Raw genomic sequence first — 13,610 nt, 5'->3', positions numbered from 1 at the left:
ATCTGCTTAAAGTGGAATATCTGTAAGCATGCTTATAGTCAGCACCTGTCTTTAACAGTTCCCTGGGTGTTTTAACCAAATACTGGAATGGAACCTATTTACTATTTGTTTGTTTTTGTTTAATAATTATAAACCAAATTTCATTTTGTGAATTTGGAGATATTGTGACACTTATCACGCTGTATTTGAAATAGTTGCTTGTTTTATTCTGTTGTAAGAAACTGCGATTTTTTCCTCTTTCCCTTTTCAGTTTGAACTAGTACAGTAAATACATGTTTTAAAGCAATATTTGATCAGAAGATTGGTTTTGCTACAAACTATAAATAAAGCAAAACATGTAGGATGATAGTTTTACCTCTTTTGTCTTTTGCAGAAAGTTCTCAAGCAGATAATTTTTAATGCCAGAAGAAAAGACAAGGGCATAAATTCCGGCCATTGCACTTAGATGAGTTATGATAAAACATGCTTAGGGTAAGGCCTTTTTTATTAAGGAGGCTGATTTGCAAGAAGGCTCACAGTTCCTCAGAACCAGGCTTACAGTAGCAGAGTGATTATTGACTTGCCCTTTCTCATAATTGTGTCATGTTTCATCAGTCTTTGGATATCTTGAAGATATCAGAATAAATCCTGAGGCTCAAAAGCATAGCATTATATATTAAGAAAAATTGGCCAAACAGATTTTGTCTTCTGCAAAAGTTCTTGTCTTCTGGCTTCAGTTCTTGCAAGGGGGAGGTCATGCTAGACTCAAAATACACTTAAATTGGCGAACAGTATTCCATTCACAGATGTTTTGTTTTTTTAACGTTGAGAGGAAAAAAAAAAATTACTGGATTATGTGGTTGAGTGCTTCAGCAAATTTTTAATCCCTATCCCATCCAGCAAATTGACGTAGTTTGTGGAACATTCTCTTTGGCATTTTCTTTTTTGAAAAAGAAAACACAAATACTACTAATTGCATTGGTCTATGAAGGATGCGTGTAATGCATTTTGATTTCTATCTGGCATTGGGTGCTGTACTAATTAAATTTATAAAGCATCACCTGATTGTTACATATTGAAATTGAAACTGTTCATAAAATGAGTTAAAATTTCAGTGAGAGTACCTCTGGTTTTGTTCTTTAACCTTTACTAATATATATTCCATTCTCTCATTTCAGTGTTCTGCTTTATAATCAGATTGCTGTTCTTCTCTGATACATAGCACAGCAATGGGCTGGGGGGCTGTAGGGGGAGTGGAGAGAGACGATGCAGCCATTCTGCCATGGAAATAGAATATATTATGGACTGTAGAATTTCTGTCCTGTACTTCTATTCTGTAATTTAAACCTCAGTATTTTTAGATTATTGATGTAGTTACTGGTTTCTAGTGCCAAGTAAGACAGATTGTCTCACAGCAGGTAAATACAATTTTGGATATTATAGAGGTTTTTTTTTATTATTGTATTCAAACTTGTGGAGACTTCAATCTGTATAACAAGATTTAAAGTACTCAAAAAATGTTACTTTTTCTGATTTTTGTTTTGAATGTACTTTTTGATAAAATATGTACTTTTCTACTTGGAATTTAATAGGACATATTCTTTGGAGACATTGGCTTGAAAGTTTGATTTCTGCTGTGTATTCATTGCTCTTTTATTAGTTTATGTGTCATGAAGCTTTCTGGATGGGTATATTTGGGGTGGCCAGATACATTTTCAACAAAACTACTTAGCTCTCTTTCTCATAAGTATGTTGTAATTTCTTCCCAGAAAAACACAAATAGACATCCAAATGCTTTTTCTGCCTTTTCTTTTGTTCACAGTATCACATGGAGTTTGGAATTACCTACTGGAAAAGTCAAACATAATGCAGAAACCACAGGATTTCTGGCAAGATGTTGTCAGCAGCAAAAGCTACAAATCCACTCTAGGAACTGGCACTGCTGCTTTTGTAAACCAGGGCTTTTGCCTTTTCTCTTGTTACAATTGTAACTGCTTTTGGAGAGGATTTTTTCCTCTTGCTAACCCTTACCATGCCAGTAAAGCATACCTGAACCTGCTTCATTTTTGTAGCTTTGCTTGATTTTTTTAATTGTACTTGCGTTGCTAAAAACATAATGTGATATCAGTACCTGTCTTAAGATGTGTGCTAACATAGATTGGGGATCTCAGAGAACATTTGTTTTTAGGCTTTAGGGAGAATTGAATAAAGGAATAAGTAAAGCTAAGCTTTTAGTTTACTGTGTGTAAGGCAAACTGGATTTAATGCATGGATTAAAAAAATAAATAGAGAAAGTATTGAAGGTACAAGAAGCACAGCTTGACTTGCAGAACCAAAACAGGTTTTAAGAACTTCTGCATTAAATTAAAATGTATATATTTTTTAAAATAAATAAAACTAAGCTGTATATTCTTTCAGATCTTGTTATAACAGCAATCCCAGTTTACCACAAACAGCTTGAATTTTCTCCCCTAGAACATGCCGGATACCTGTAGTCTCTCTGTTACAGCTCCTGGACTCTGCAGTAGCTCTGACTGAAGTCAGTAACTTCTGCTGTGCTGTTGATCAGCATTTCATATTGAAACCATAAGTATTCATTCCTTGTCTGCAATTGCTTATGATAATCGCTGTCTGAAACTGTTTTTAGTATTTGTGGAAAAGGAGCTCCTCTAGTGTGTTCAGTGCTATGCTGCAGGGCGTGAAGGAGTTCTGCCTGCACAAAGCAGAATGCAGTCCTGGTGGAGGAAGAGTAGGAGAGAGGTGTAAGGAATGGCTGAAGTAGACTGTCAATTGGTAGAAGTCACAGTAGATGTAGGTAATAATGGAAATGGTGTATACCTGTTTATATGCCAATTAAAAGGAGTTGGCTTTTTTAAGCCCAACAGCAGTGAATGAGGTGATTTACAGTTATTTCCCACAGCACAAGAAAAATACCAAGAAATCAGAAAAGCAATTTTAAATAAAGAACCTGTATTGGTACAAGAAGAAAAACGTACAAAAGATTTGTATACAGCTGGGGAGTGGAGAAGGGTGTCCTGCTAAGGCAGCGAGGTTCTTGAACATCCTGACAGATTACTACAGTGTCCTCTGTAGTCCCCCTCTTAACCTTGAAATAAAGTTCATCAGTCTATAAAGAGGACTTTTGTGTTATGATTGCCTTTGATAGGCAAGAAAAAGACCTGATAATTGTGGAGTTTTGGTCCCCTTTTCCATTTGAATTGTGTATTTTCCTATATGGGTTATTGGACTCATAGAATTTGAGAAAGAGAGCTTTTGTGCAGTGACAGGTGACTTGGTTGGGAACCATGTTGTCTGTGTTTGGAGTCACGAGAGCTGTATTGCTTTCTGCCAACTGAGAACCTGACCAGTTAGTTGAATGATTTTGGTTTTAGGGAAATTTGTCAGGATTATGTCTGGGAATGAGATACAAATTGGCATGTGTTTGACATGCATGACTCTATGTTGAATGCTGGACTAAAGCGTACAACTCATTCCAGGGGTGCTGACTGGTACATTTGGTTATCTTGTTAAAAGTTTGTGTTACTCAGCTTCTGACAAACTTATATGATTGACATTTATGAGCCAGTTCAATCAAAGCATCTTTTCATGCTGATCCTGGAAAACTTCAAATGGTCATCATGACAGAAAAATGTGTGGGTATTTTTTTTTTCTTTTTTGAAGTCTTTTATTATGCATGAAAACAGGTTTTTCCTGTAGGCTGTGTGTATTTATTTTCCTGGTCAGACTTTCTAGCTTTGTAGAAATATAACAAGCTAGGGGGAACATGGTCATTATTACTTGACTGAAGATGGTGAGATTGACGTGAGGTCTTCTGACAGGGGATTAAAGTGGAAAATATTGGTGACATTAGGAGCAAGAGGATCTTTGAAATACAGAATCAGGTAGAAATCACAAAAAATCACTTCTTTTTTTGATTATTAGACTGTTCTCATCCCTGCTGTAACTTGTAAATACTGGATTTCATGTGCAGGTTGGGAGGAAAGTTAATGCTAGCCTTTATGCATCCGAAGACAGAAGCTTCACCTGGGATGCTGTTCCTCGTATCTGCTATTCTCCTGTTTTCTTTCTAAAAGAGAATTGGGTGTCTCAGGATCCGAAGTCTGATCCAAAATAGCTCAGTTCATCCCATTTACATTAACTTTGACCATTGTTACCACTGAGGGCTGTTTGCTGAACTTCTTAGTGTGGGTCAGCGGCCTCAGCACTGTTACAGAGATGCTCGTTTTTTCTGCCAATCCTGGTGGGGTGTGTGTGTGTGTATAAAGCCTGTACTATCTGACAGTCTGTGTTAAAATGCCAACAATAAATAAGTTTAAATCACCTTTTATCCACAAAGGTCTGTAGCATGTGGGAACAGAAAATGTAGGCAGTCACTGCATCAGTTTTTGTGGTGATGATGGAGTTGAGACAAAGTGAAAATGAGGAGGTGGGAAATCAGGCTTCAAACATTTCTACTATAAATACTCTTTGTCCTTGTGTTTGTTTTTTTTTTTTTTTTGTTGTTGTTTGTTTGTTTTTTGTTCGTTTGTTTTTAAGGTTAAATGGATAGCTCACAAATACATACATCTGAGAAAACAGGAAGGAGCACTCTGTACTGCAGGTCAAATGATGTAGATTCAGAGGACTAGGACCGATAACTGAGTAGTAGTGTGTACAAAACTAAAAACTATAGGATTTTGTTTTATTTGCTTTTTTTTTTTTTTTTTAATAGGGTTTATATTCTAAAGCTTTTCTTTGAAGCTACCACAAAGACTTGAAGCTTTTGTTTTCAGTTTTAAACCTGAGATTGCCTTAGAATTGCTTGATGCTGGAAACTGAAACTTTTAAGTATAGGTCAAATAGCAGCAAGTTTATGCTTTAAACCACAAAAGTTTGGCAACATCGAGGGCTGTGTGTACAGATGATTTTAAGGTAATGTTGTAGTCAGTTTGTAGTCACTAAGTTGTGTGGTGGAAATCATCTGACATCTGTTTCCAGTGGCAAAGAGGATTCTCTGTGTAGATTCAGAGATCAGAAGTGCACTCTGAATTCTCCCACTGCAATAATTTCAGTGTATTGGCTTGTACCTCTGAGCCATACATGTGAATGGAGAACCACCACGAGGAGGGATGAGGAGAATCCTGACATGTAGGTGCTGCCTACCTCAGCCATGGCAGCTTTATTTGGAGAAGAAACTTGGCTGTCGCTCAGGCAGTGTGCAGCTGCTGCCTGCTCCTAGGTAAACTCAGGCTAGTAAACTAGGCTTAAAACCTGCTCATCTTCTCTTCTGAACTAGGACATGACGATATTTATTCATATTATGTATATGTATATATACATAAGAATCTCAAAATTCCTCTTTTAGTAACAGAAGCATGCAATACCTTTGAGACCATGAAAATATTTCCTGGTACTTAATACAGGAATGGCTTCCTTTCCTATGGTGGGCTTTTAGGGTTTTGTTAGAAGCCTCTGTTTAATTTCAGTTGATAATCAGTGATCAGATGTTCATTGAGAAGGGCTTTCTAATGCTTTTGCTTGTTGTTCTATTCTGTGCTTTTTTTTTTTTTTTTTTTTTTTTTGACAGCTCACCTTCTGGGTATAGTTTCTAAACTCCTGCATTGAATTTAGTGGGTTGTTTTTTTTTTTGTTTGTTTTGTTTTGTTTTGTTTTTGGAATCCACATGGCATGTGTTGTATGAATGTATGCTCCTTCTTTGTCCTTTTGCCTCTGAGCCTTGGCAGTATCTGCTCCAGCTTGGTAGCATCCTCAGCTTCTGAAATGAAAATCCTATTGATAAAGAAAACCGTTTAAGAAGAAATAGCATTTTCATCCTGCAACATATTCTGATCAGCTGGCATTCATAAATTCTTTGCTAACTGAAGATATCATTTGTGTTCAAGAGGGTCTACAAAAAAGCTTCGTGTGCACCTGTGTTTTGTTCCAGTGCTGTGTGTAGTGCTCAGATTGCTTTAAGGAATTAGAGGCTCAAATTTTGTCACAAGCTTCTGTAGACCACTTCAAAGATCCAAGACCTCTATAACATTTGTCTCACTTGCAAACGAGGAACGTGCTTTTTGCCTAGCAACAAGCTTTGCTGTTTCTACCTGAGGATCAAAACCCCAAGTGCATGTGCTCAGCCTCTTGTGTCACTTTGGTGCTGAAGGTTTGACAGTCAAATCAGCACTGACATTTCTGTTGATGTGCAAGAAAGAGAATAATCCAGTATGTTTCTCCATGGCAGTGCTGTCGCTGCAGGACTGACAATAGCAAAAAGTGCATTCATCGCTGAATAACTAGATATCCTGGAAACATGCAAAAAATAGAAATGTATTTTCCATTAAAATCTCTCACTTAATGCCTATTTTGCCTTTTGATGGCTATGATGCCTTTTTGCTATTTATATACTCCCTGAAGCATTTTGTAGAAATCTGAGTCTCTTTGGAAAATCACCCAAACAACCAGAAATGTAGTTTTACGTATTGTAGTATGTAAAGGGTTAGTCATCACTTGTAAGTTGCCTAATGAAGGAGGAGGAAATTTATATTAAGAGAAGGCAAAGGCTTGACTCTGACAGGTATATGTCTTAATTCTTCCTGCCTTTTTTTCTCACCCTCAGAAGATAATTCTGAAGGAATTTCTAAAATCATCCGAACAAACCTGCATTGCAGGTTTGAAAAATGGTAGCTGCACGCTGTAAGCTTATTTTCCCACTTTTTGTTGGGAAAATATACAGGATTTGTTGTTCTTGTTTTAACTTAAGATTCTGTGGTTTTCTCATAGATTGACAATGAAAAATTATGTTGGCATCAGAGATTTTAAGTGTAACAATATGGGGAATTCAGCTTATGAAGAAATATGTCTTTGGTAACGCATGATAAGATTATGTTGAGCATTTGTAGCACAGGACAAGAAATGCTGTTTATTGAAGCCTTGGCAGATCACTTGCTGGATCTAATACCCTTTGTTTGTTCGGTTTGTAGCCTATTTTTGTTTTGCTCTGTTTGTTTGCTTTATGAACAGTTAATTTGTAATGCTGAAGGATCCTGAAATAATCTTTTGTTTTCTGATTTTGGTACAGATTACCTATTTCTAGGGTTAGTTTTGAAAGCTTTTGATTGCATGTTATCTCCTCTGGTTGGCTGTTTTACAGGTGAAACTGTAACACACTGTATTTCCTTGGGTTTCTTTGTGTGTGTGTGTGTGTGTGTTTTTTTCTTCTTCCCTGTTTTTGTTTGTTTGTTTGTGTGTCTGTTTTGATTTGGGTGGATATTGGCTCCATGAAGTCTGTTTTTACATGCACTTGATTGCTTAGGCATGATTTTCCATGTTGTTACTTTGGCACTCTCATAGTGATCAATAAAGTGTATTTCTCAGATAAATTTACTGAAAATATCCTGTTGGAAATACCAGAAAGAAAGTGGGAAGACATACTCTGTATTACTCTGCACAAATTAAGCATGTTGAGGGAAGGAAAGACTTCTGTGTATGTTAGTTTGTAGGCTTATAGAAGTGTACAGAGCTGTGTGCTCTTTTTCTGGGTGCACCTGAGATTCTGGAGGCAGCAGGACTTGGTTTTTGTGCTAAATTCTGTTTCTGTCTCATGAAATTCAGCTACATTAATGTTGTGAGCCCCTGTGCATGGTAACATACTGCAAGGCAATTGCAACAAGGTGCAATTTCAAGTGTGTCTCAGAAACAAGGCGTCTAATATTAGACTTGAAACAGTCTTCAGTTTTTTCTTCTTTCCAAGCAGAATGCTGTGGGTTTCTTCCTATCTGTAGTTTTTGTGCATGTAGCCATGGCTTGTAAATCTGATTTGTCCCGAAGTGCTCCTTTTCTGTCAGACCAGTTCTTCAGCTGGCCAACATGGTCCTGATGCGCAGCATATATTACATTGCTGAGGCAACTCTTTCTTCAGGTTTATTTCCCTGATGATAACCTGGAGATCTCCTATGTACTCTACACGTAGCCTGAAAAGGAAGTTATTTTTGGCAGTGTTTGGGGGGATGGGGTTTTTCTTCTCCTCATATTCTCGACCATTTCAACTTTTATTCAGCTTATTAAACAAGCACCTCAACTTACCGCCCTGGCAGAGGGAGTCACTTTCTAAAAGCATCTAGCTGCTTTTTCAATCCTGTTTGAATATTGAGATTTTAATTGTAGCACAAGCTGTAGTTAAAAACATTCAAGTCTTTCTTGCTCATTCCCACATTGATTTCTGTTGAAGCAAACAGATGAGCTTATATATAAATATGTATATATGATTTTTATAATGAAAAGTGCTGGAATTCACTAAAAAAGGTTAAAATTGAAGTGAGTAATCTTCAGTGCATAATGCAATTGTTAATTTTAGCTCTTTGCGTAGGAGCTGTTATGACTTGAACAGCCGGCTCTAGCCTTCATTAGAGAAGAAGCAGGCAGTTTTGAGACAGGTGGAGCTGGATCAAGCTGTGAAAGTGATTTGCTTGAAGCTGGTCATTAGCGTTAGAAAACTGGTCCTATCTATTGCATCCGTAGCCGTACAATGATCATTACCACTATTACTTTTTAATTTTCATCTTTTCCAGGTTGATGATGATCTGTCAAACTCTTTGAAGAACCAGCATGGAGATTGGCATGCTGAACTGTTAATGGGGACATGGGACTCAAGTTGTCATTGATCATTTGTGTGGACATAACTAGCAAAGAGCAACAGAAGACGCTAGAAAGACAGTGGGAATTATAGCAGTTTTTCAGGTAAATGGTTTCTTCAGTGTGGCTGATAAACTATGACTGTAATTTTTGTTGTTGTTTGTTTTTTTTTTTTGAATGTTATGCAAGTATGTAGATGAGCTACCAGGATAATGTGCCCACAAAGAACTTGTTTGTACGTGATTTTTGATTGTAAATCCTTAACAAATCAAAGATCTTTTAACAGACCAATTCCTGGTCTCGAAATTCATCCTGGTTTGAAATGCTATCAAAGTGCTTCAGGTTTCAGCTGTTGTAGCAGAATAGCCAATGCCATTACACTTCCTGGGTAGGAGGGTGGGGAGAATGAGACCAACTCAAGTCTTGAATTGGCTTACTGTGATCGAATTTATAAGCTTAGTATTCCAGTTGCCTTGTTTATGAACCAGTAGTTTCCTATCTTGCAAAATCCATATTTCTTCTCGAAATAAAATAGTGTTTTAATGTATCGTGTAGGAAGGATTTTATTTGCTTACCATGTCAAAAGATAAGCATAAACTTGAACTAGTAAGGTTTTAAATGCTAGCATGTTTGATTTTTTCACTTTAAAGAAGCCTAAAAAATTGGAGGTACGTGATGATGGATCTGTTGAGTGTTGATTACAAGCAATAAAAAGAAACTTGGCAAAGTGTGTTTTTGTTTAATTGCCACTGTATCATTGTTGCGAAGTGGCAAGATATTGCAGAAGACTTTCTATTCTTCTCTACTGCAGTTTTTTTTCTTAAAATGCATCTTAAGCCACATGGATGGGGGGGGGTGTGGGGAAATTAATTTATTCATGAGTCTCATTTGACAGTTGATAAGTGGGGGAGGCTTGGAGAGGGAGCTAGAGAGAGAATAATAACAGGCTTTAACTTTAAAAAGCCTTTAAAGCTTCTGTACAACAACCTATTGTGAGCTGAGCATAAATGCAGTTCAGCTGAGATATCTTCGTTAGAAATAACCAGACAAGGGCTTCCTGTAGGATTTTCACAGTGCTTAAGAGTGACATGGTGCTTGAGAAGTGGCTTATGACTTTTAATAATGGAGCTGTCAGTTTGATGCCTGAAAATTCTGACCATGAGAGCTTTATTGCCAAATTTAGATTTCTTATTTATGTTGTTATTACCTCTCCAACTGACTTCATCTTTTTTTTTTTTTTTTTTTTTTTTTTTTTTTTTACCAATTGTGAGTGCTATAGGCTTCTGCCATATGCAAAAGCTATGGTTGAAGGTTGAAAAGCTGTGGTATCGTTGGTGCTTACTTTTTGTTTTATTTTTGACTGTTTTCTTTTTCTTAAAAGAAAGAAAGGTCTAGAGGAGGGGAGCACTAGCATGCCAGTGACCTGGGAGGCAGAATGGGTCCTTCCCTGCCTGGTGTCACTGAACTCCATTGTAGAGGGTCCCTCACCATCCCTGCCTGCACCTCTGCAGTGGGCTGGGCAGGGAGTCCCAGTGACATACCTTATATCTGTTTTCTACCAAGACTGTTTAGGTTGGAGCTCTGCTTGTTTATCCCAACTTAATTATGCTGTTACCCAAAATTGTTGATTAACTATATCACTTCACCGGGGGCATATGTAGCTTTCAGATCCTGAGCTGCTTGGTTGGGCTTGTGTATTGAGCGGGATTAAATAACTTGCTTGGGAGGAGGGAAAAAAAAAAAAAAAAAGTACAATAAAAATTCACTCTTGGTGTTTTGTTTTATGTGTTTTTGTGTTGTGGTATCTTGACCTTTCAGGTCACCAAATCTTGTTATTTTAATTTCTGTCTGGAAGAATGTCTGAACAAGGTAAATTGAACCAGGAGACAGCAGAGGAAGCTGTGAAAGAACAGGAGTCTGCCCTCTCTGAAGCGACCCCAGACAACTGTATTCTTAATAAATCTGAAAGCTCAGAAGTAGAGGAAAAGGAGGAAAAACTGAGTGATGCCAAGACAGAGCTGCAGGTAAGACACGAAAAGTGAATGTGTGTATTACGTATTAATGTGTTTTGCTTGCCTTTCCATTTCTATGATCTCTTCCGTTGCCTATGCTTCTATTTTTCTCTCATAATTTTAGACTGTCTCTTTTTTATTTTTAATTTTTGTCCTTTTTATCTCCCTATAAAATAAGTATTTTTGTTACCCCTTTCAAGCTCTTTAGGCTGCTGTCCATGTTACTGATTTTTCTGAGAAGTTAATTCCTACACATCTGTGCTAAAGCTTGGTGAAATATTTGACTGTTTTCCCTCTTTGGGGATTTAGAAAACTACCTTGATCTCATGAATTTAGAGGTAATACTAATAAATAATTACTTAATGTGTGGTTTGGTTTGTAGGTGTTACTGCCTACAAAAACTTGTTATGCAAAGCCTAAAAAGGTAATTTAATAAGACTATCAAATGAGGGGGGTCTAAATCCTTTTTCTCTGTGGAATATAAAATAAAGGGAGACTACAATTTAAGAGGAATTTGGAGAGGGGGAGCATTTACTTAAGTATGCCTTTTCTTGTACCTTTTATTATATGCAAAAATTGCAAATCACTATGCAACATTTTTGCTATTATACATGTTTTTAAATGAATAAAGTGAGCAGAGATGATTCTCTGTTCTCCCTGTTTTCCAGACTGGGTTTGGGGAAGTTGTTTTTGCAATCAGCACCTCATTAAAATAGAATTCTAGGAGTGGTTTTATCTCTTTATTTGTTGGTAATGCTCTTGTCATGCACATTTTCCCCCTGAAATGATAACTACTGCGCTTTTTTTTTTTTTTTTTTTTTTTTTTTTTCCTATGACCAGAAACGAGGTGCAAACCAGAACCAGCAGAAAAAGAGATCCAAGGTAATGGTCCATCTCTGTTTGGAATTGCATGCTGAGGTGTAATGGTAGGATAAAGAATTTCAATCAAATGTCTGTCTACAGTTGAAATGTTGGACTTTCATCAAGTGGTTGTATTTTTTTCCTTGCCTTTCTCATTTTGTCTTTCCTTTTACCCCATAATCTTGCTGCACAAAGGCAGAAGAGTTCCTCTAGATTAAGCTATGACAGTCTCTCCCCTTTATCCATCATGCCTTCGTGCTGCTGAGCTTGTGTGTGCTTTTGTTAGACAGCATGTGTGTTTGAGTGCACCAGTGGAGAAGAAAAAAATCACTGGTTTTGCTTTAGAAGTTAACGTTTTTGTTTGAATTTGATTTTAATGGTGTAATCTCATTGTAAAGGAGCAGAGACTGACTAGCTCTCTGGGGAAATGTGGGGTGGGGAAAGAATCTTCTTGGAGCGTGGGGGGGAAGTTTCTTTCAATTTTTCAAGTGCCGAGTCTGTAAAACTTGCAGGTTTTACTGTCTGTATTCCTTTGGTATAATGTTACTGGAAGCAAAAAAAAAAATAGAGAACCTTTGAGTTATACTTTATGTTGAATTAGCTTTGAATTGGAATAACTATTCCAATTATTTCATGGACTTAGATGAAGTAAGCGAACTGCAACAGAAATTATTAAAAGCAAAAAGAAAGCTACCACCTTCCGTATGTGGCAATTGGCTCATTGCTTACAATGTCACATCTAAGACAGATAAGGTTTTTCTGGGTGGGTATATACCAGTTATTTGGGATGTTTAGGAATAGCTGATGTGTGCAGCTTATGCGAATTGAGGTCGGCAGGAGTTTTCTCTGTCTTGCATTCTTTCTCTTTTATGCAGTCAGGAGCTAAAGGAAAACTTGTCCGGAGTCTTGCTGTTTGCGAAGAGACATCCCCTCGCCCGGGAGCAGAAAGTCTTCATGATAATCAGGTACATTTACCGTCATTGCTATTAGCTGCACGGTTAAACTCCATGTGCTGTTGCATGGTTATGTTACTTAATTGGGCATTTACCAATGTCTTTCTTGGGGGAAAGATTACATCCAACAACAAACACATTTGTATGAAGTTACCTGGTTTAGCGTGAACTTTATTTCAAAACACTAGTTTTACATTTTGTCACAGGGATTTGTTTGCTTTTTTTTTCCAGACCCCCTGAAAATTTCAGCAAATGGAAAAGAATTCAAAAGAATTTAGATTTAAAAAAAAATAGTAACAATCAAAAAAAATTAATGTTCTTTTCTCTAAGGCTATCTCTTTCAAGACTGCAATGGTTACAATTATGATTATGCTCTGGTTTCTGGTTCCTCTGAGACCCCAGTTCATATTAGTCACATCAAATTTACAGGTCCTTCACTCTCCGAAATACTTTGATAGAGTCAAAGGTGCCTCCTACTGAGTGGCATTTGCTCACTAAACTCTTGGTGTAGAGTTTCCAGTATCAAAAAGCTTGTATTTGAGTTTATCTGTACTGGTAGCGTGGTATTCCCAGTGGCTGGTAGAGTTCTGTCCCTTCACCTTGGAGTCTAATGCAGGTGGCAGTCTTTGTAGACTCGCTTCAAACCACCCCCCTCCACCCCCAAAAGCAAAAGCAAAAAAAATCAAATATTTGTTTGCTTGTTAATAATAAGACTTAAGAAGGGAAAAAAAAAATAAAACCACAAGCTCTGCATATAGTTTGTATGTGCAAATGAGATCAGCCATAGAGAGAGTTTGAGGAAATAACTTCTTGTGAGCTTAGCACAAAAACAAAAATCACTTTAAGTGTACTTTATCACAGTTTCCTCTATTGACTTGAAATAAAACAAATTCAGCTTTCCTCTTAGCTCATAAGTATGAAAAGGTTTTTCTTTTTATTTTTTATTTTTTTTTCCTTGAAAGACCAAAAACCAGGTTGTTTAGCAGGGGGACTGACTACTACATGTTCTACTGCTCTACAATGACGCTTATGCAGTTGATAGGTTATTTTATCAGTTGTTCTGTTGTAGGTATATGCTTCTAGCTTAACATGTGTTGCTCAAGATGTGTGGCTTTTGTTCTGCTTTCATTTGTATTTTCTATTGTTTAATGGAGAATGAAAAGGAGAGTAA

General features: G+C 37.0%; 1 protein-coding gene across 20 annotated transcripts in view; it reads left to right on the top strand.

Moving 5' to 3' along the window:
- Positions 1–13,610, top strand: part of ARPP21 (cAMP regulated phosphoprotein 21) — a 152,709-nt gene that overhangs the window by 28,942 nt on the left and 110,157 nt on the right. For 17 of the 20 annotated variants that reach the window (XM_084511656.1, XM_084511654.1, XM_084511651.1 and 14 more), the window contains 4 exons: positions 8,550–8,718; positions 10,432–10,637; positions 11,466–11,507; positions 12,362–12,451. In XM_084511656.1, coding sequence (XP_084367782.1) covers positions 10,470–10,637; positions 11,466–11,507; positions 12,362–12,451 — 300 coding nt within the window. In that variant the 5' untranslated portion in view covers positions 8,550–8,718; positions 10,432–10,469. Of the gene's footprint in view, positions 1–6,533; positions 6,557–8,411; positions 8,457–8,549; positions 8,719–10,431; positions 10,638–11,465; positions 11,508–12,361; positions 12,452–13,610 lie in introns of those variants that run through there. The other 3 variants (XM_084511657.1, XM_084511655.1, XM_084511658.1) reach the window with 3 other exon arrangements.

This window comes from Aythya ferina (genome assembly GCF_964211825.1).
Source record: "Aythya ferina genome assembly, chromosome: 2".
Lineage (NCBI taxonomy): Eukaryota > Metazoa > Chordata > Aves > Anseriformes > Anatidae > Aythya > Aythya ferina.
The sequence above is the reverse complement of the archived record's forward strand: the minus strand, read 5'-3'. Positions and strand labels throughout refer to the sequence as shown.